Source organism: Nipponia nippon, unplaced genomic scaffold, assembly GCF_047370975.1.
Source record: "Nipponia nippon isolate SJK-2023a ecotype South Korea unplaced genomic scaffold, ASM4737097v1 scaffold_8, whole genome shotgun sequence".
Taxonomy (NCBI): domain Eukaryota; kingdom Metazoa; phylum Chordata; class Aves; order Pelecaniformes; family Threskiornithidae; genus Nipponia; species Nipponia nippon.
Genome location: NW_028262402.1, coordinates 32,430,319 through 32,451,603, shown reverse-complemented (window position 1 = coordinate 32,451,603; position 21,285 = coordinate 32,430,319). Strand labels below are relative to the sequence as shown.

The 21,285-nt window shown below is 37.9% G+C and overlaps 1 protein-coding gene across 9 annotated transcripts in view; it reads right to left on the bottom strand.

Moving 5' to 3' along the window:
• The window catches only part of AGTPBP1 (ATP/GTP binding carboxypeptidase 1), an 83,444-nt gene that overhangs the window by 53,974 nt on the left and 8,185 nt on the right, over positions 1–21,285 (bottom strand). For 7 of the 9 annotated variants that reach the window (XR_015700975.1, XM_087741765.1, XM_087741766.1 and 4 more), the window contains 8 exons: positions 11,516–11,647; positions 10,419–10,489; positions 4,290–4,420; positions 3,640–3,707; positions 3,159–3,222; positions 2,687–2,833; positions 2,283–2,414; positions 260–353 (listed from right to left, as the gene is read on the bottom strand). Coding sequence is in view for 8 of the 9 variants with exons in the window: in XM_087741765.1 (XP_087597891.1) it covers positions 260–353; positions 2,283–2,414; positions 2,687–2,833; positions 3,159–3,222; positions 3,640–3,707; positions 4,290–4,420; positions 10,419–10,450 (668 nt within the window). In the remaining variant the exon portion in view is untranslated. Of the gene's footprint in view, positions 1–259; positions 354–2,282; positions 2,415–2,686; positions 2,834–3,158; positions 3,223–3,639; positions 3,708–4,289; positions 4,421–10,418; positions 10,490–11,515; positions 11,648–11,748; positions 12,307–20,943; positions 21,218–21,285 lie in introns of those variants that run through there. The other 2 variants (XM_087741764.1, XM_087741767.1) reach the window with 2 other exon arrangements.

Genomic DNA, 21,285 nt, shown 5'->3' with positions numbered 1-21,285 from the left:
AGTTTCCATGCAGGAATATTAGAGACAAAAAAGTAACATTTATATTCTTTTACCAGTACTGTAACTAGACTTTAAAATATTTTGTTTTACTTTACTGGGTAAAATTGAACTGTCAGATTTGTGGTTCTCCTTCCCACCTCCCTTCACTTTAACTTTCAAATATGAGTTATGTTTGATTTCTCTAATATTATTTTTCCAAGTAAGTTTTGAAACGTATCTGAGGTTTTTCCATATACTATATTAAAGAGACATTACTTACTTCATAAGGCTAGTGTTCTTTTTACTAAAAGGGCCGATGATCTTAAACATCAGTTCTACGACTCCATTCTTTCCCAAGGACACTGCATTTACAGCTGGAATTGTTAGAAACAATCCATTTTAAGATAATGTAATAAGAAAGGCAAAAGAAAAAAATCAATACACTCAAACTAAAATCCAAGCAAGTTAATTCTGAAGTACAAAAAGTACATTAGACATGTTTGTGCTTTAAGACATACAATGACAAGCAGACACTACTCTGCACATAATTAGTGTGATAATCCAATCCTGATAAAACTTGGAAAAGAAGAAAAAAATTAGTTATTACTTTACAAATAAAATCATGTACTACTTCCAATGCATGCTTCTGCTTTCTTTGTTATTAAGATAACTCATAAAAATAATTTTCTTACAAAAAATCTCACAGTTTATCAAGACAGCAGTGTTTCTAAAATTTGAAGTCTAACAAGCTCTATGACTTGCTATTATCCTTCAGCATCAAGATAGACAGGCATGGACACCAGGATTTGAAAACCAAGTGTTCGCTGTAAAATTTAGAAACGCCAATTGGTATAAGCTTTCCTGAGCTACATGTTATGCATAATTGTTCTCAGAAAAAAAAAAATATTAAAAAAAATCTATTTGAAAGGGAGCAAATTAAAAGAAATGATGCTAAGACCTGCATTCAAGAAATTCACATTGGACGTATATACGGCTAAAGCCCAATGCCCGCTGAAAACACAAACTGCTGAAACAGGCACAGAAATTCAATTCCCGACTGAGTTTAGCAATATGCACTCCTAACAAAGTAGGAAAAGAGCAATTAAGAATTGACTTCACCATAACGAACGCTGTTATTAGTGCAGAATTTAGTACTTGAACCCAAATTGCAATGTCATCATCATTAGCAGCAACATTACACCACTAGAATCTACGAAAAATTAGGACTCTATTCTGGTAGCAACTGTACACAAACTTTAAATAGTACTACCCATCGGAACGTAATAAACTACTACTTTTTCTGTTTATAATGAGTGGGAAACACAGAAAGATAGAACGGATCTAAGCAGAATCCAAATTAGAGACTCAGTTCAGCTTCCCATTTTCAGGATGAAGCAAGTTTTCAGCTAAGCTATGAAACTACCTATATTAGCCTCTTCCATTCAACAGCATTTTACCTCATTATCGGACAGCTCAACAAAAATAAAGCTTCCACATTTTAAAAGTATAGGGACTTTTATCAATTATATGTGTTCATGTGAATGTCCTGAAAACATAATCTTATAGATCATCAAATCAATTCTCTTGGAGGAATGTGGCTGTTTTCAACTCTCACACTTATTTAGGAGGTTTAACTGCCATTTTGAGCTCAATGGAAAAAACTTAAGAGCATCTAACTGACAGTAAAGGTACAGCAAGAACCACACTATTTTCATCAACTTCCTACTGCCTGCCCAAACAATGAATTAGGCTCTTGTGGAAGAATATTAGTCCAATAGTAGGGCACTTCAACACAAGGAATAAGGGAAAGGTTAAATAAAGAAATATTTCCTGTGTGAACCAACTTTTAAATTATCAATCATGAATGAAATAAAATAATAAAGAGCAAAAAAACCATGAGCATGTGTAATAAAAGAGAATAATTATTTAATTTGAAGCACTTCTGCAAGCACAATGTTAGCATTTCTGGTTTAGATCTTAAAGCATCAACATTTCTGCAAATTACACAACTCAAAATTCCACACATCCAATAGCATTTGTTAAACCCCCCCAACTATATATATAGTCACACACTCACACCCGCACTCTGAACAAAAAACAAAGATACACAAAAAAGTACAAACATGCTTCACTGCTTTTCTTAGAATTTAAGCAATTTGACAATATAAAAAGCAAATTCTCAGATAAAAGCAATTATTTTAAACATCTAACATTAACCACGCATTTAGATCTGACATTTTAACCATGTCTAGGTAAAAAAATTGTATTAAATGGGAAAGAAAAGAATTATCTGCAATACTTACAGTTGGTTGAGTACACTCTTAATACTTGAAGACATGGCAATATTAGCCTGTGGTTCTGCAAGTTCTGCTTCACTAAATTCAATGATATGTTTAGGGCACCATTAATTCTTGCTTTCATGCCAATCTTTTTGTCTGACATCAAAGAAATACAAGATCAATCACACTAAATTTGCAATTATTATCAAAAATAAAAAATGAACTGTGAATTCCTTCTACTGATGTCAACTCTGCAAGCCTATTTTTCACCATTCTTTCCTTCCCTCTATTTTACTCTTCCTTTTGTTCCCTCTACCAATTCTGAGTACATGGATGCTTATACAATAATGAGAAAGAAAATTTTTCTCAAGTTTCAATTATAAAACTGTAAAGTATTAAGCCATGCTACTTAGGTATATCATTATCACCTTTTGGACCAATTTTTGCAAGAAGTGTATGAAGAAGCACCATTAATTCTTCATTTGGTGGAGAGTCTTTGCTGGCAGTCAAAAGCAGCTGCAATAAGATCTGTGTCCCTCCTTTAGTGACTAAGACGCTTGCTCTCCGACCGCCACCTAGAAATTAAAACTTAACTGATATCTCAGAAGCCAAAGAACAATTAAGTATCTAAGCTACAGTTATCAAAGAAAGTCTTCAGAACAGCAGTATTTTCTTCATATATGACTGCACTGTGCAAGAACATGCTGGACTTAGACTTATAGCAACATAAATTATTTGTGTATGATTATTTGAAAGGTGACTTCAGTCTTCTTTTTATTCTGCATATAATTCAGCTTTAGCAAACATCAGGGAAAAAAAAGAAAAAAAACCACCACCACCACCACCTCTGCAGAAGAATACAGGAATATAAACACAAATTGCTCCTTAATGAAAACTTACCAACTGAGACTACCTCAATGAGAATATTCAATATATTAAGAATAGTTTGAGGATCTTTTGTATTCTGCAATAAAAAATAGAGAGATTCCTTTGCTTAATGTAGAAGTCTAAAACAGTGATTTAGATTCTTATAGCTTGGAGAAATTACCACCGCTAAAATCAAACAGAACTTAAGATGTAACCACCCAGCTAACCATCTCACTATGCAGCCTGAATTAACCACAAAACCAATTAAAGTCTAGTTGGTAATAGGGCATATCAATTAGAAGTGACAGTTGACTAACAATTTCTTAAAATATTTAAAAATAAGGGAGAGAAATTCTGAAGTAGGTTATGATTCTTAAAGACCATATCTAATCATTACAGTCCTACACAATTTTTGGAGACTAGCTAGGATAACAATATATTTAATAATACGAAGACCAATGATAAAATAAAAACTTGCTATGTACCCATAACCACACAGATTAAAAGGTTTTACCTCTAGGGTTGACAGGATAACTTCTATTCCAGTGGAGCCCTTAGAAGTCATCTCCTTCCTGGTTTTTTCTGCCAGTGAGAAAAAGACCATTTTTCTTTTAATATACTAGCTTGCAGAAAAAAAAAAAAAGTGATTATATACAGATTTATCAGAAAATCTACACTGCAAACAATAAAATCTATTAAAAGCTGCATATAGGTATACAAAACTAGGCAAAATAAGTAAAAGACTTAAGTGATCTTAAAACTCATTTTTGCTTTGACTTGTTCAACAATCTTGTCACGCCCCAGAAAAAAAGCTCTAAAGAAGAAAACCTGTAAGAAAGCTCTCTTCCAGATACTTCTACTTCTCATATATACATATGTATAGATACGCACACAACACATACTCATATATACTGTGAATTATTACTTAAGTAATAGCTGTTTGACAATACAAAATGCACTCAGTGTAGCCAATACTATACCAGGTAGTATTAAACATGGCCTTAAACAGGTGCTTTCAACAATCAGTGACAAAAATGGATGGATGGATGGACAGATAAGTTCAACAAACAGAAACAAAAATTAAAGAAAAGTCCAGCAAGGAAGAAATACAAGGAGGAAGGCTCAAGAAGAAAACTACTAAATCCACAAAACTTAGATATTTACCTTGACTCTGAACCAGATGAAGGATCTTTGAGGTAACATATCTGGCATTGTCTGCTTCTCCTAATACAGAGTCCAAATTGATTTTCTCCAGCTGTGACAGCAGAGACATAGTCCGAGAACTGGTAGAAACACTACAAGAAAGATTTTTTACATTAATCTTTCCATCTAGATCAGGAAAAAAAACCACTAACAACAGAAATCCCATGTCAGAGCAAGGGGAGAGGCTAATACACCTTCATATTTTATCTCAGTTGGAAAACAGTCTTAATTCTCCTTAATTCTGGCAAATTCACAGGTTTTGCAAAGCCTGCATTGCAGCAGACTAATTATACATAACAGCATCTCCAAGAGCAACTGTGAACAGGGAAATTGGTTGCAGCAAATAAAATCCAGATATAAGTACAAATGTTGTTTTTCTAGGCAAATTAGGGTACCGTATTTAATATAGGTTATATTAAGTGCCAGGATACTGTATCAAACCTACCGTTCAAGAAAAAATTGGCTACAAACAGTCCCAAAGACTGTCTTACAAGCTGGTGTTTCAGAAGTGAAGGAAAAGATTATCATTCATGAAGTGAGCAAACCAGCCCCTACCAGCTGAAGAAAAAGAACACCATTTTGAAGAAAAAACTTTGGAAGGTACCCAAAGCTATCATCAGAGTTTGGATTCATTTTGTACACAAGGGTATTTTGGCCTGACATCACAAAATTTCCTTCAAAATATATTTTAATATAAGAAACAATTTCAAACCAGGCATTCAGAGACAGGTAGATTACATAGAAAGAATGAATGTACATAGAGTATTCAAAATAGAGTCAGTCTAGAAATTGTTTTATTTGCTCTCCAGTTTTAGATCATAAAAATTATTCAGAATAGTTTTGAGATTTATATTCCCACCTGAAAATAATTTTTAGACAAATGTTTAACATTTGAATTATAGTCATGTAATTATCAGGAAATTATCACTTCCAAGGATTAACTACCTTCACTTTTCACTTCTGTAACATCAGAGTCCTGCAATAATCAAAAATAATTCATTTTACACACATACTGTTCTGACCATCTGCAATAATACTAAAGTATGTAATGTTAGCTTTATAAATATTGCCAGTTTTGTTTATAACAATGAGGAATTATTACTCCTTGATTTGTATTTTACATCTGTGAAAAGGTTGCACACTTACAGTTAACTCTGCTAAAATAATTAGTTTATATGTGGACAAAAATGTTAAAATCAAGGAAAAAAGGTAGCTGACAGCAAAGGTTGTACTGCTGTGAAAGCAACTTTATGTAACAGCTGCTGAGGAAACTGCTTCCACCACTTTCACTTTTCCACACTGACATCTAAATGAGAAGCATGACCAAAAACCAATTTCAGACTACAGATGATACTTACAAGCTGTTAACATCAGTAATAAGAAATGGTTATACTAATTATAGAGCTTAAATCAAAATAATTTTATATTGTTAAGTAAGCATATCGCCTCCTCAGTTATTTGCTAGACTTTGATTTAAAAGTATTTTTTGATCCAAAATAAATCTGTCATGGTTGCTGAAACATTCTCCTCCTTGTATAAGTAAAGCATAATCCCTCTGATCCTTTCTCATCATCCAAAACCAGGCTCAATAGTATAAAGCCGTTATTATTTGCATAAGCTTTGTTTTGTTTATTTCTACTCCTCCATTTATCCACTGAACCTGAAATACTCCAAAATAAACCCAAGATTTTAATGAAATCCACAAGCTCTGTTGATCTGGTATACAAACTGACAAACTCCCAAAGAATGTTATCTTCACCAGCTCCACAATCAAGACAAGTCGGAGTCCAGCCAACCCACATATAAGCCAATGCGTAAGAGAACTGCTGCCTCCATGTGTGTGCGTGTGTGTCTGTGTGTATAATTTCCAGTGTGGTCTATCACTGGTCTCACAATGAAACAAATGCAGTTTGAAAGCTGGAAACAACCGAAAGCAAAAATGATCCTTAGGAACAAACAAAAAAAGAAGATATAAGTTTTCATACAGACAAAATTCATTTACAGGTATTAAAATTACAGAGCAAACCTGATTTTTGACTGCTGCAGCCTGCAAAATACAAGCAACACTGGCACATGGAAGTAATATACCATGTACAGAAAGTTAGCATCTAACACAATTTCTCCATACTTACTAAAAGCTTTAGAAGGTTTAGGAAGAGTAAGTCATTCTCACTACTGGGTGGTATAGCAATTTAAGACCAAAGATTTAGAGGTATAATCTCCTCCTGGGGCCAGAGTTTCTATCAAGAGCAATGAGCGCTCATTGTAGCGGTTAAAGAGACATCTTTAGAATGGTTTTAGGCAATTCATCTTGCAAGAAGTCTTCCAACAGAAATACAGCCAAATAAACGCCACATCTTCAGCACACCCAATAAAGTGTTCTTGAAAATAACACCAGCCCAGAATCTATGCTGAAATATAATTTAAAACCCTGATTTTCTCTTAGCTATGACTGAGTTTTCTTCTTAAAGCAAGAATTGTACTCTTACTTATTAATATTGTACACTCACATACATAGTGGTTATAATACTGTGACGGTTTCCAATGTCTGCATGGTAAATCAAAACAGCTGTAGGACAGGAATTACGGCAGCCAGCCGAACTGACTCTGCTCCTGTACATAATACTGCTGTGGCAACACATTTGACCTAAGAACAAAATGCAAGCCCAATTTCCAATGGGACTCTTTCTGATATTTGTAATGCAAATACACACGTTTAGACCAGCAAACCATTCAGGATCCAAATCTAGAAGACAGCTCTCCAAAACAGAGAGGCACCACGGAATTCGGTATTTTTAATCCAACAGCTAGGTAAACCAAGGAAATAGTCAAAATGGCACAACAAAAACTGTCTCCTGTCAGAGCTGGATTTCCTCTCAAGCTGCTAACATTGCAGAACCGCACATGAATACCCTAAACAGTGTGGCCAGCCTTTCATCCAAGACTTGTTTTCCCACCATGTGAAGTACCCTTCTTCTTACTAAAAGACATTTTTCACCTTACACATTCTAAAGCCTTCTCACAAGAGCGCTCTGTAGTCACTGAGGGTCACACAGCATCTCTACTATCTTTAGTTATAAAAATCATGACTAAGGAGCACCAGAAGAAACTTCGTAAGGTCATCTAAACTATTCTCTTCAGAGCTGGACAAACACCACAGCTGCTCTTCCTGACAGACATATGCCCAACCAGTCCTTAACAGCCCGCAAAAATGGTGATCCAATAACAAAAGGCAACTTCGTTCTAACACTTTGCATCCCTTCATTTGAAAGTTTTTCTCCCTGCAGTTTAATCTCACTATTTCTGGCTCTCCTCACTACAAACGTAACTGTCTTTTATCCGTTCCAGTGGTATACCTCTCTAAGCACAGTACCTTGCACATATTTCCATCAAATACTCTTAACCATTTTCTGCATTTCACAAGACTATTTTGAAATCATTTGGTCCTCCAATGTTTACGCAGATCTTTCCAGCTTCAAGTTGTCTGCAATTTTAACAAGAACTCTTTCTTCTTTTTGGGATCATTAGTTGAAGCTCCAAATATTTTCAGTCATTAACTGTTACCAGAAAGAGAAAGAAAGAGCACATCCAGGAACAGACTGTGTACCGTTTCCTTCTGACAGCAATTAACTACTGCTGCTCTGGTATCCAGTTGGTGCTTTACTCCAGAGCACCTGGATGAAGCACTTGCCTTAGCTTCCTGATGGCAATCATATGCAATGGTTATTTTAGTAAAGCTTTAAACACATATGTGGTATTTTAATGCCACTTTCCTGTTCATGGGACCTGTTACTCTCTCACACATGAAAAATCAGATGTATTTTCAAGAACAACTCAAACCACCTTTGGCCGTTGGCAGCCTCACCCATTTGGCTAGTTCTTCCAGGATCCTTCTGTGTAAAGAAGGGAAGATGGCTGATCCACAGCTACCTGGTTTCTGCTCCTTGACTCCCAGAGACACAACCACCCAGTTTGCCATCTCTGTCTTTCACTACTTAACCCAAATCTTAGGAGTTCTGAAGACAGCCAACAATTATTATTCTGGGATGGATTCAGACTTTCTTTAAGCATCCTGAGGTGAAGTTTACCAGGCTTACTTGATCCGGTACAGTGCATGTCTCCGCAGGCAGGAAATCCCTTCTCCATCCCACGTTCAAATGCTGCAGCTCAAAACACCCCTCACACCACTTTCTTACTTGCAGAAAGGAAGCATGAACAAGCTTGTTGTCATCTCAACTGCTGCCAAAGCGTACAGCGTGACTCTAGCTAACCAGAGAGCTTTGTGGATTTCCTCCTTCTCTGGTTAGGAAAGCTATGAGTAGACATAGAGGAAGCAACTACCCAGACAGTGCGGAACAGAGGACTTCAGGGGTTCACATTTGAAAGAGAACTCCCTCAAGAAGAAAACATTTTGTCGAAGAGAGTTCCCTCACTGCAGGGACATTTCTTTCAGTCCCACCAACTTCCAAAAGGTTTAAGCATTCTTATTCTGATTATGAAGAAGTGCTAGATTCACAACTCTCCATTACTCACTGTACACTACCTTTGCTATGCAAATGCGAAAACACGTCATTTCTAAGAGTCTGCTCATCGTGAGAAAGATAACTCTAATGGCTGTCATGGCAGCTTATAAAAATTCAGTTATCTTAGAACGTTTTTTGGCTATTCATCTTCCAAGAAGCCTTTCAAAAGATAATAGCCAAATGAAGGAAGTCATCAGAAATCTTCAGTTTCCCAAATGGACCTACTTCCTCTGAAACTGCTCTTTGCAGTCAGCCAGCACACTGCTGTATCAGGGAGTGTCTTCTTCCTGCACAGCAAACAGGTCTTTTGTGTTTCAGCATGTTACAGTGAGCCTTTAAAAAACTATTTTGAAGTATGCAGGCTTCTCATGAGTTTGTTTTCTTTTTATTCCAACGCAAACCATTTCTACTTTTTTTTTCTCAACCACTCCACAGTTACCAAATAATCTTTAGAGAGCTGATACTTCTGATTAGTTCACAGCACTCTCTGTACAACAAATTCACCGTAATTTATTCATGACTTAGGGAACAACTGTTCTGAATTGCAGGGATGGAAACTTTCATTTTAACTCAATAACTAAAGAAGAACAAATGGCACTTAAGTAGCTACTGTGCAAAAACGTAATATTCTTTGTGACAGTACACTTCATGTGTTATAACTACTAGTATTTCCAAGAATACCCACTGCTGACAGAGAGTTTGATTTTGCTTATCATAATGCCCAAGGAACTCATCTACCCTAAGTAGAAAACATAATAGTTTCTTTATTATTTCTTTTGATGCATCTCTCACACAAGCAGGAACAACCAGTCTCTGATATCAAGCCATTCCACTGCTAAAGTCAGCAAAAGCAAAGATGATTCTACCTGCAAGCATTTAAATTCAAATTTTAAATCCACCCCAAGATATAAAATTAATCCACAGTAGAGCATGTCCTTCACACAAATTGATCTACTCATTTAGAAAATAACAGGTATTTCAGAGAACTAAGACCGAAGCCAAAATTCCCTATTTTGCCACCTTTAATTTTTTTTTTTAATCTGATTAGATGGTTTGATTTGACATGGGGGTTTAACCTCTGCTAGCTTCAGAAAAGAGTAAGACTGAAAGCCTTTCAATAGTTTCCTGATGCTTAACAGACATGTGGCCTTCCACAGATAATCTCATAACTTTTTCAAATATTTGCTAAAACAAATTACCATTAAAATAACAAACACAACTTTTCAACTCTTGAAATCTTCTGTAATCTCACTCTTGTTTTTCCTAGCTGTGTGTTGGATTGCAGGATGGCTGGGAGAATGATACACATCTTATGACAAATTAATGGCTTCCTATACAGAGGACGTCTAACACTATCTGAAAATTTTAAAATTAAGAAACTTATTTATTAAATGTGAAGCTACTTTATGCTAACCAATATTGACTCCCTCAGTCTTTCAGGACATCAACTTACACATTCTCACTAGGGACTCATAATGTACATTTATCTTATTATTAAGATAAAGACTGCTTTTCCACAAATCTCAAATAGCTTAGTGTTGAGAAATGACTATAGTTTTAAATTTACCTTTTTTCAGATGACGTTTTTACTTTGTTCATATCGGAAACCTGATTCTTCAAATCACCATCTCTGATAACCTGGAAGATATTAAACAACTACAAATTATCAACATTTTTTGTTCTTTAAAGATGAAATGCCACGACCATATTGGATGCCTCTACACTAGAAATGTTAAAACAGTTAATTCGCATTGATTGCATTTCTCCACAGTGTCACAAGCTCTTCTCTCTTCAACCGATTCCATCCAGTTTTTAAAATAAACTATTGCAATATAAGTATGGTGTATGGTTCTGCACTGTAATTCAGTCCTACCAAGCTCAAAGAGTCCGATTACAATAAAACAGAAGTGTATATCTGTTACTTAACAGACAATATTTTCATGTCCATGACAGAATTTTATCGAACAAAGCTTTTGCTGAAGCCAGTAAATACACTTCTTTAAACTTACTTGACAATGTTGTGAGATGCCACAACAGACTTATTTCTGACTGCCATTTCATGTATCTAGAGGGTAAGTAGGACTAGAGGCACAGTGAGAAACATGGAGTGTTTGGTGTTCTTATTTAAGGAAGACCTGAATACATTTCTTGGACAGAAACCATATCGTGCTAAGGACTCGATTTTCCTATCCTTTTAAGGACATAGTGTCCTCAGGGTACACTGCTTCCTCAAACGGTGCCTCCAAGGCATTAAGGTTGCAGCCTACAGGACCATTATCTGAACCTCAGTACTTCCATCTGAGATCTAATATGAATGGCAAATATTCCCACTGTGGAAAAAAAAACAGTGTCCTCAAAGGGGGTAGTGGTTAGTTTCGAGGCAGAAGACAGACTAAAGGGAAAAAAGCATGTTCAAAGATATGGGTGGTGAGAACGAAGAAGATAAGGCCCTTGTTCTCTTGGGAAATGCAGGCAAGAAATTCAGCCAAGCACACACACACAGCCCCCCCCCCCCCCCCCCAGGAGAAATTTGTAAGACTTCTCAAAAACCCTTGTTGTACAGCACATATAATAATCAGGTTTTTATTACTGGTAAATTCCACTCTGCAATTGCTAAAAGCCTAAAGCAGATGAAGTATGAAGCAAGCTTATTTCCAGACTTACCTGAAAGCAGAATTTTGTCCCAGAAGCCAGGAAGCAAATGCTCAGCTTTTCACAAGAATTCCAGCTTGACACAAGTTAACAGGTGTCCTAGATTTGTCCAAGTACCCTTCAAGTGTAAACTATCTTGACTTCCTTTAAAGAAAATGAACAAGAGAATAGCTGTGTCCAGCACAATGCAGACAATTTCACAAATCATAAGGTCTGGATTATTCAAACCAGGTTGCAGGTCTTACTGGGGGAAAAATATTAGATTCTTGAATTCAAGTAGCCAAGTGCCGTTTTGCTTGCAGCGTTGACCTGCTGTCAGACAGATGATGAACAGTCTGCCAGTGCCAATAGTGTCCACATATTATAATGTACTGATCTGCTGTACAAGTGGAGCCAGCTACAGAGCTGAACAATCTTGAACTGCAAGGTTTTAATTTGTTTTGCTCTAAATTCACCACAAAACATTATAATAAGCACTGATGTGCACATGCTCCAGGTCAAGGGGAAAAGACAAGCAGATAAGAAAAAGCACAAGAGCCTCTGCAAAAAGAAAGTGAGAAGGAGCCAGGAGAAAAAGAAAAGAGAGAGAAATGCATATATCAGCAATCCAGAGAGTTGTGGAACATTTATGCATACTAAAGTAACAAAATCTCTCTTCAACATTTTACTGGGTGATGCAAAAAAGCCACTTCTGAATGATTTTAAAAACCTTTAGTATTATGCTTATTTTGAATAAAGGATTGATAGAAAAGTAAAGGCAGAAGGTGCATGAGTCTCAATTTAAACGTACTTTTTAAACACATATAATGCCACTTGCCTGCCAGTGGTAGCAGAACAGAGAGTAAATTAGCATCAGTTCTGCATTTAAAAGACCAGTAACAACAATTAAAAAGAAAAAAAAAGCCTCAAGTTGGAGGGGAACAGAGGAGAGCAGGTACTGTTGACTAGTTAAACTTCAAGTTGATATACGCTGGATTCTGTGCAATCTCCCTCTGCCTTTTCACATTGTCTGTGAAACGTTATCCCCCTCCATTCTCCCACCTGCAGAGGGGAAACAGGCAGCTTCTTCATAGGAAATTTCCCCCGACACGTAAAGTTCCAAATCAGAAAGCTGCACTCACTGTAAATATGCTACCCACACCAAGATAAATTAAATGGACTGCAAGAAGTTATATATAACTTTTACCTTTTCCCAAGACATGCCTTATGTGACATGTATTTGCCTCCCTCCTAGGTGGATTCTTTGTCACTGAGCCACTGACTCCCCTTCTCCGCTGATCCTCCTTTTCAGCACTATGGAACTTTGCCAGTCACTGGCAACCCAGACTCCTACTTCTTGGATAAATACTCTAACCACAGAGCTACTGCACAAGATGGTGAGCACTATCACAAAGCTATCTTCTTTTGCTCAAAACAATGGCTAAAGAAACAAACTGGCACCATCTCAATCAGACCTCACATTCAGGCATGCCTATTAGGCATTACTGGAAGTGTCTGTTAGACTACAGAGGACTCGTAAGGACACCATCTTCCTGATAGTAAGTTGATTTATATGCATTAGAACACCATCAAGATGCTCAGCCTCTCCAAGCCAGCAATAATTCTAGTCAGACCTTGTAACAGAATTCAGAAGAAATTTTACCGACCCAAGTTAGGTAGCAACCTGCACAGTAGGTGAAAAGGGGAATTAGTAATTCTGGTGCTGTGCTCTTAATGCTTGATACTGATACCATCCTGCTAGCACAGGTGACTGGACCTCAGGGCTTCTGCAAGAAACCATAAAGGGATCGTGACCAGGGTCACAGAATCCAGATGTTGCTGTCCTCTTTTATAAGTAGCCTCAGCCCCAGTTCTTCTCATGAGGATGAAGAAACTTCTAGATTTGGGCTTCTCTTTGCCAACTGCCAGGTTTGAGGTTTCCTCCCTTACTGCAACCCGTGAAGATCGCACATCAAGTACTCACGACGCTTCCAGTCCAAACTCTTCACTAGGGACACCAAACAAAGCCCTCTTCTTTTCCTTGATCTCACCTATCTGTATCTGATGCACAATCAAAACTGGCTCCTGATTCTTCCAGAAAGGAGTGTCTCATTCCCATTTTAGGCAGTCAGGTACTTTTGTGACCCTAAATCCACTGCTTTGGGGGAAGAGAAACCTAAAATTCCATCTGTTTCTAAAATAAGCAAATAAATAAAAATCCCCTTCACTAAAATCAGGCCAATGCCTGTCCCACTTCCCTTGTTTGTCTTCTCTCTTAGAGGAATCCTTTTTCATTTTCATGCAAATATCAGGAACTTCATACCACAGTAGAAAGACACCTCATCATCGAATTTACTCTCCATCATCTACCTAATAATGGAAAGAGGGTATTAAAGAAAAGTAAATGCTACTAACCAAATACTTTGTATGCACTGTCACATAGCATCTTTTTGCATCCTCTTTAAGATTCCTAAACTGATGCGTGTTTTTCAGGGGAAAGTAAGTATATCCCTTATTTATTGCAAGCCATCCACGTGGAATTTCTACATGTTGTGAACAGCCATCATTAAATAAAACTGAAGAAATCAAACTAAACTCGGTACAGTAATGCATGGCTCAGACGGCACCAGAACCTGCAGTTAAGCGTATTCACTGTAACGTGTTTTCCCTTTTATCTCTCATTAATCGCTAATGGACAGTAAAGGCAGCAGACACAAAACCAAACTCCAATCCTTACTCTAACTTATAATAAGAAAAACTGCATAGTCATCATTACAATATGTCAGTGCTGAGCACTTTAATTGTCATTTTGATAACGTCGCATCTGAAAGAAATTCTCATATGTTAAACACACAGTGACCTCACATCTAAGGCTCAAAACTTTTATTTTAACCAACAGCAGCTCTGCTTTCTTGGTTGCTTTTTTTTTCTCCTTTTTTCTTTTTCACTGAAACTGGAAGTTTTTTATATATAACATTTAAAATATATATCTATATTTGGGAATTATACCGGACTGTCTTGTCATCAGGCCCATTTTCTTGCAATGGAAAAATCTCGCCAAAAAGTATGTTTTCAAACAACTGCCATGGAAGACAAATCTACCAGTATTCAGCAAGCTAACGGTAAGCAAAGGGAGCAGTACTAGTCAGACAGGGCAAAATGACCCTGCCACAAAAACAGATGTGTTCAGAAGAAACATGTACAGAGCATACCAGATAAAGCCTACCTCTTGAGATGATGGAGGCTGAAAAAAACCCGTTTTCATGCTAAAATCCTGCTATTAGAACTCTCTTAAGGAAAACAAAGATAACCTGTCTGCTACTGAAGTTGAAAGACATTCTGAGTTTACATAAACAGAATTCACATGCTTCAACTGACCAAAATACTTTAACATGGAACATGCCTGTCTTGAAAGTATAAGTGTAACTAAAAAAATCTTAAGTATCTTTGCATTTTCTTTTCTTAAAACACCCTCTCGCAAAAAAACCAACCAAACAAACAAAAAAAAACCCAAAAAACCCAACAACCAAAACCCACACAACACACAGAACCACACACAAGAAAAACAAAACCAAAACCCCAGAAAATAGACTCCTTAAAAAAGCCAGAGACCTCTGTAGTTTACCCTGGTTAGTACTAGGACTTTCCTGCAAAGTATTTTGTAACTACATTCCAAAGACGACAGTTCTTTTCATCAAATGAAACTAGAAAAATCAAAACCAAGTATGGATATGCACAGTTTAGTGATACTATTAAATCTGTTCTACTTGCAGTATATTCTATTTTCTGTGGTTTTATTTTCTGGAATCTCATTTTCTTAAATAACATACTTTATATAGAAAGAAAGGCCTGTTTTTTCAGTCTGTTCACTGTATATTAAAAGAAGACATTTTATTGTCATAAATAAATGAGTTGCAAAAAACCACATATCAAATCCTATTCATGGAGAGAGAGAACAAAGCTTCAGTTTTATTGTGTATAGCTAGCATAATAAGCCTGCAAAACCTGTAAGATTGTTCATCTATCTATATTTCCATGTTTTGCTTTGTATTCAAAGCTAGGTGCATCCCAAAGTACTTTCAAAGCCAGAGCTCAGACTTCACTTATGCTCATCATGTCGTTATTGATTTGAAAGGCTAAAAAAAGTAACCATGAACAAGGGCACAGCAAATAAGTTGTTTCTTTGCTGTGTACTTATTTATAAGATAGCCAAAGCAAGGAGCTGAGCAAAATCTTTGTAAATGCTACAGTATTAAAAAAAAAAAAAAAAAACAAAAACACAAACCAAACTAGTATGCAAAAAAGGAAGGAATACAAAAGTTGACGGGACAGAATTGTGTCAAAAAGCAATGAATTAAAAAATTATATAGAGAAACCTTAGGTATGAACTGAGAAAACATGTAATGATTTGAAATTTTATCAATGCTAGGCAGAAAAAAGGCTAAATCAAAACCCTCCACCAGATCAGGTGATTGCATTCTGAGGTATGCTTCCAAAAGACACTTCTACCTCTCACAGAAGTACATGTGGGCTCCCCCCAGTCCCAGTGCAGATTAAACCAGAAGCAAACTGGCCTTCGATAGTATGTCATTTCACATACCCCGAATCTCAGAAGCTGTTCATAGGTCGAAATATTCAAGACACTGAAACAAAGTCTGTTTAAACACAACCATATAAAAAGACTATTGCATTCTTTGTGCTCGAGGCAATCTTAATTCCAAAATACTACTTGTGGTTTACTTTTTTAAACACAGAAATAAATTGTTTGCAGGAACAGACTATTTACCTAAGTAAATTTACACTTGTAGGAATAAGCCCCGTGTTCAAAATTTAGGATGAGCAGCAACACGTGACAGCAAGAGTCACCGTCTCAGTACCAAAAAGCAAACTACCTAGAATACTTGTAGAGAACAGGTCAATGCTGTGATAACCAGCATCCTAAATATGGCAAAACCCCACAAATATCCCCGCGCAATATGGAAAACAGCAGTATGTTACTTGCGGTCACACAAGAAACATTCACCAGGACAGCACAGTGCTCTTCCTTTGGCAGCGGGTAAGAACTGGCCACTCCTATTAATACAGTGGTGCTACCTCCACCGTCTCATCCTCTCATACCGCAAGGAGAACTGTACCTTTGCAAAGGGCTTAGAAATTATACCTTAAATAACCCCTCTGGCCATTTAATCATTTACTTATTCACACATGACATATTGTTTCCCAATTCAGTACCCCAAGTGACAACTTCCACGAGTATTTTTCTGAACAACTGTTTTTTTGACAGAAAACACTTCTATTCTAAAGTCATACAAACTAGCGAAGTTACTGGATGTGACTAATTTCCTTAATAAAAACATGAGACCTAATGTTAGATTGAAACTCTCACAGACTATTTTGAGATGCCACAGTTACTTGTACAAACTGCTTCGTATCCTGAAAGCTCAATCCACAGTACAATTTTTGGTTATCTATAATCCGACTTCAAACTCTAGTGATTGAAAACCTAGGGAAATCCTTCAAGCTTCACAACTAAGTTTCAAGCTGGCAAATCCTACACTGTATTCAACCACAATCTAGTAAACAGAACCCATGTACATAAAGAGCTGTAACTAACGTAGCAGTGAAAATCTGTTTGCTGAAGTTGCCTATTCCTAGCCCAGTGCCTGAACCACCTTCTACAAAGCACTGGGAAACAAAAACTTAGACCCCCAGCCCCAGTCTTACTTTGCGGAAGTCTCACAGGAATTCAAGTCCTAGTCAATAGCCCAGGACCAGCTGTTTTTTAAGTTAAATAAAATTGTAAATTAGGACAGAATGACGTCAAGTACATACTAAACAGTTATCTCTTCCTAATACTTTAATTATGCAGCAGTACAAAAAGCTTTTAGTGTCATCAAAAAATGACAATGTACCTAAGGGTACATTAAAAGTATTTCTTCCATGAAAAAAAGCTTGTTCAAGATACTAGAAAAACTAGAGATACTTTTCTTCCAGATGTAATTCTAAGACTTCACTTGGAAATGGCAGAAAAAAAAACCTTTATCTAATGACTAAAGCTAACCAACCCCTGTAAGCAGCAAAAAAAAATCTTAAGTTTTCCCTGGAAAAAAGTCTAATTTTCAGATTCAGAATAAAATTAAAAGGCTAACAGCCTTTACTAGCCAAAGAAAAAATATTTCTGAAAATCAGCTACTGCCTTTTCCTTGTACCCTTTGCTATAAATATTTATAATAGGAAACAAAAAAGTCAGCTGATTAGTTTACCCCTTGCTGCATTATAGCAAAGTGCTGACTTTTTGATGTGACTAGATAAACTGCAGTATATAATCAGACATTCAAAATGACATACATAAAGCTTCGCAGAAGACTGAAGCACCAAAGCCCTGTACAGCAGCTTGCCAACTATGTCATGCAGCCGATTACCACCAGTCCACTTAAGTGTAAAAACAAAGTTTGAGACATGTAGCCAAAAAAAACCTGCAAATATCTAATAGTGATTCCTTTAAAAAAAAAAAAAGGCAAAAAAAGAAGCAAAAAAAAGCATTTATCCGGAAAAGAGCAAAGTAAGAAAATTGTACTTCATTTCTTGCCTGGAAAAAAGCTCCTAGAAAGTTATCGGCACGGCAAGCGTAAGGTTACTCCTCAAGACACGACAAACTTGCCATCACCAGGCTCACAAGAGTATCACATTCAAAGCTTGCATGATTTAAGTTGACAGAAGCATTGCAAAAGTCAGCTGCTTCTTGCCCAGCTAGCATAACCCTTCCCATCAGGTAGAAGGTGAACGGCACAGGGAGGGAGAGGGGGGCAATAAAAATAGCCAGGAGGTGAAGGACAATCCTAGTAGAAACTAAGCATTTCCCTACACCAAAAACTGAACAAGAACTGGAAACCCAGTAACTTTCCCCAGCTCTTGGAAATACTTCATTGACACAGTGCTAAATGTCAGAGGTGCTTTCCAGCACCTCACCCAGTGACTGCTCCTTTGGCCTACACTGTCTTGATGGCTAAGGTCAGTCTGTGAAGACATCAACCCAAACATCTAAACTTGCTAGTTCACCAGCTGAGTGAAAGGAAACTCTCAAGCCTGGATTTAATCCAGAAGAAAAAACAAAACAAAAACCAAAACAACACCACCACCAACAAAAAACGAAACAAACAAACAAAAAAAACCCCCAAAACAACAACCAAACCAACAAAACTGTGGCTCCATGGCACAGATTTATCTACTCAAATATAATTCCAGCCCTTCAGACTCATTAGTACACAGAAACACAAGCATCTCACAATCCATAGAACTCTCAGCAACCATTCTCACTTTCAAAACCTTGATTCGTACCAGTTGGCTTATGAATTATACTTGAAGCAATTAAAACAGTATTACCTGCCTCCAGTACGCAAAATCCTAGACATCCTGCTTCTCACAAATTCTAAGGTTTTTTAAATACGCAGCGAAAATTTATATGTGCCTTTTAAGGTATCAAGCTTTTAGAAAGACAGTTTCAGGACTGTCATCTTTGCAGCTGTTGCAAAAGAAAGGAAGGATGTTTGGGTGCTCCCCTCCTCCCCCCCTACTTCCAGTCTTTCTATGCTTAACTGTTACAAAACCGTATTTCCAAATGTGAACAACGCTGAATCGGCCATGTATCCAGGACGCACACTGAACAGCTCATAATCTTCTTGATGCTTAGCACAGGATACTGGGCAGTTAAGCTGTGGATAGTGGCAGGGCTTGAAAACATACCCAGAGACACACTGCCGTTACAAATCCCTCCCAAGCACTCATCCAAGCAGCACTCTCACAGTCACTCCAAGAAACCTGACTTCCCCCCTAAGCTGTTTAAGGAGTCTAAACACTCCAGTTACTGCAGCTGTATTCCAGGGCCAGGGTGACTTGAGCAGCATTCGGCTCTTTTGGACATTAGCAATTCATATCACAGGAGCAATCTCCTAAGAGCAAGCAGCTCGCAGATACTGGAATTCAAGGAGAAGTTTCAACTAACACATCGAGAGCCAAAACCCAGGTGATTCCCAGATATGTCCAGCAGAGTATCACCATGAATTTTAAAGACTGCAAAGTTTCTAATCATGAGATACATTGCTGACAAGTTGCTGAATGGCAAGCTGAATGTCCTCCCTAGACTAAAACCTAAACATGAGGTGGAACAGCAAGCTGCTTCTGTAAGCCAAGAGGATTTCAGAGAGCCTTCTCCTGAGTTTCTCCTCTCTGACTGTAGCTTCTCACGCATAATTTCAGGGAAGTTGCTCCTGGCAGCAAAGCTAACTAATCTAAATCAGCCGATTGTGTGCTACCACCTACTACCAAGACAACTGAATATTTTTCAAGCTCAAAAGTTTCCATTTGGAAGACAATTTGTGAATTTCTTGAATATGAAAACTTAAGTGTGAGCACTGCCATCTGCAAAACCTGAACTGAAAGCTAAGCCTGAGATCAGGTATCACTCCACACAAACATAGATCAGGTGTCACTTCACACTCTAAGACTACTCCTTGGTTTGGGATCCTTTCCTCCCTTTTTGGAAAAAAGGAAAAAACCAAAAAATTTATTTTTAGGAAGCTTTAAAAAAAAAATGTACTTACCTAATTTATGCTGGCATAAAAAAAAAAATTGCAGTAGTGAATTGAGACATCAGAAGCTAACAATAAAAATTTGTTCTGCTGAAATAGGGGCATGTGATAAAATTACCTTGACGTTAAATAGGAAGGTCTCCAGGAAAGGAGATTATCTTGCCACTCCCCAGCCCAAAAAATAAAAAGATATTCCAACACGGACTTGCACTTGCAGTCACAATGCACATCGTGAGGTATAATTTCCAGAAAAACTCTTAGGTCACAAGTATGATTTCACTGAAGGCTTAACCAGAAGGTAGGGCTATCCCATCAGCACCGTCCCGTCACCCATCGTTATACGCAGCAGCAAAACACACACTGAATGCTACCTGCATTAAATACAACCTATAAAGGTAGTTCACACACGTATTTCTCTGAAAGAACATCAGTAGTGGGAATACACTCGTTGGAGAGCTAATTCCCTCCTGATGGAAAAATAAATACACAAAAATCAACATTCATACCACAAGGCTATACGGAAGTTTCGTCGTGTTTTTACACCGTATGGGTACACAGAAGAATCCCATCTCTGCCTGTAACGTACCACGGAAAGCTTATAGCTTATAGCTTACAGCTTATAGCTCTAAGTGTACACAATAAAAGTTCATCCAGGTCAGGAACCCTAAATATCTGACAAAGCTCAGTGTCTGAAAACAGTTTATGCTGAAGAAAAACACCCCCACCCCACCCCCCCGATACGCAGCCTATTTCTCAGATTCTCTGTCAAGCGCTTGCACCGACACCTACAGAAATACTGGCTGTGCTACACTTCCACGACTGTAAGAGGAGCCAGGAAAAGAAAAAAAAACCAAAATATGAATAAACTCCTACCCAAGAGCGTTAAGCCAAACGCCGGTCCGGCAGGCCGTGCCGCATGGCACGTTAAGCAAGCGTTATTCCAGCCGCCGTGCTCCCCACGCAACACCCGTACTCGGTTATCCCGCCGGGCCGGCCAGGGGCCACCAGGCCACGGCGTTCCGAGCCCAGCAGGACGGGGGGGTCGCCCACAGCCGGCCGGCTTCGCGGAGCGTGAAAGTTTTGCCGTGAGGCCGCCTCGCACAGGCGGGAAGCCTGCCCGAACGGGCCGCGCACCGCGCCGCACGGACGAAGACGCGCAGCCGGCGGCCACCGGCGGCCCCAGCCGCTGCCGCGGGCGGACGCGACCCGCCGGCC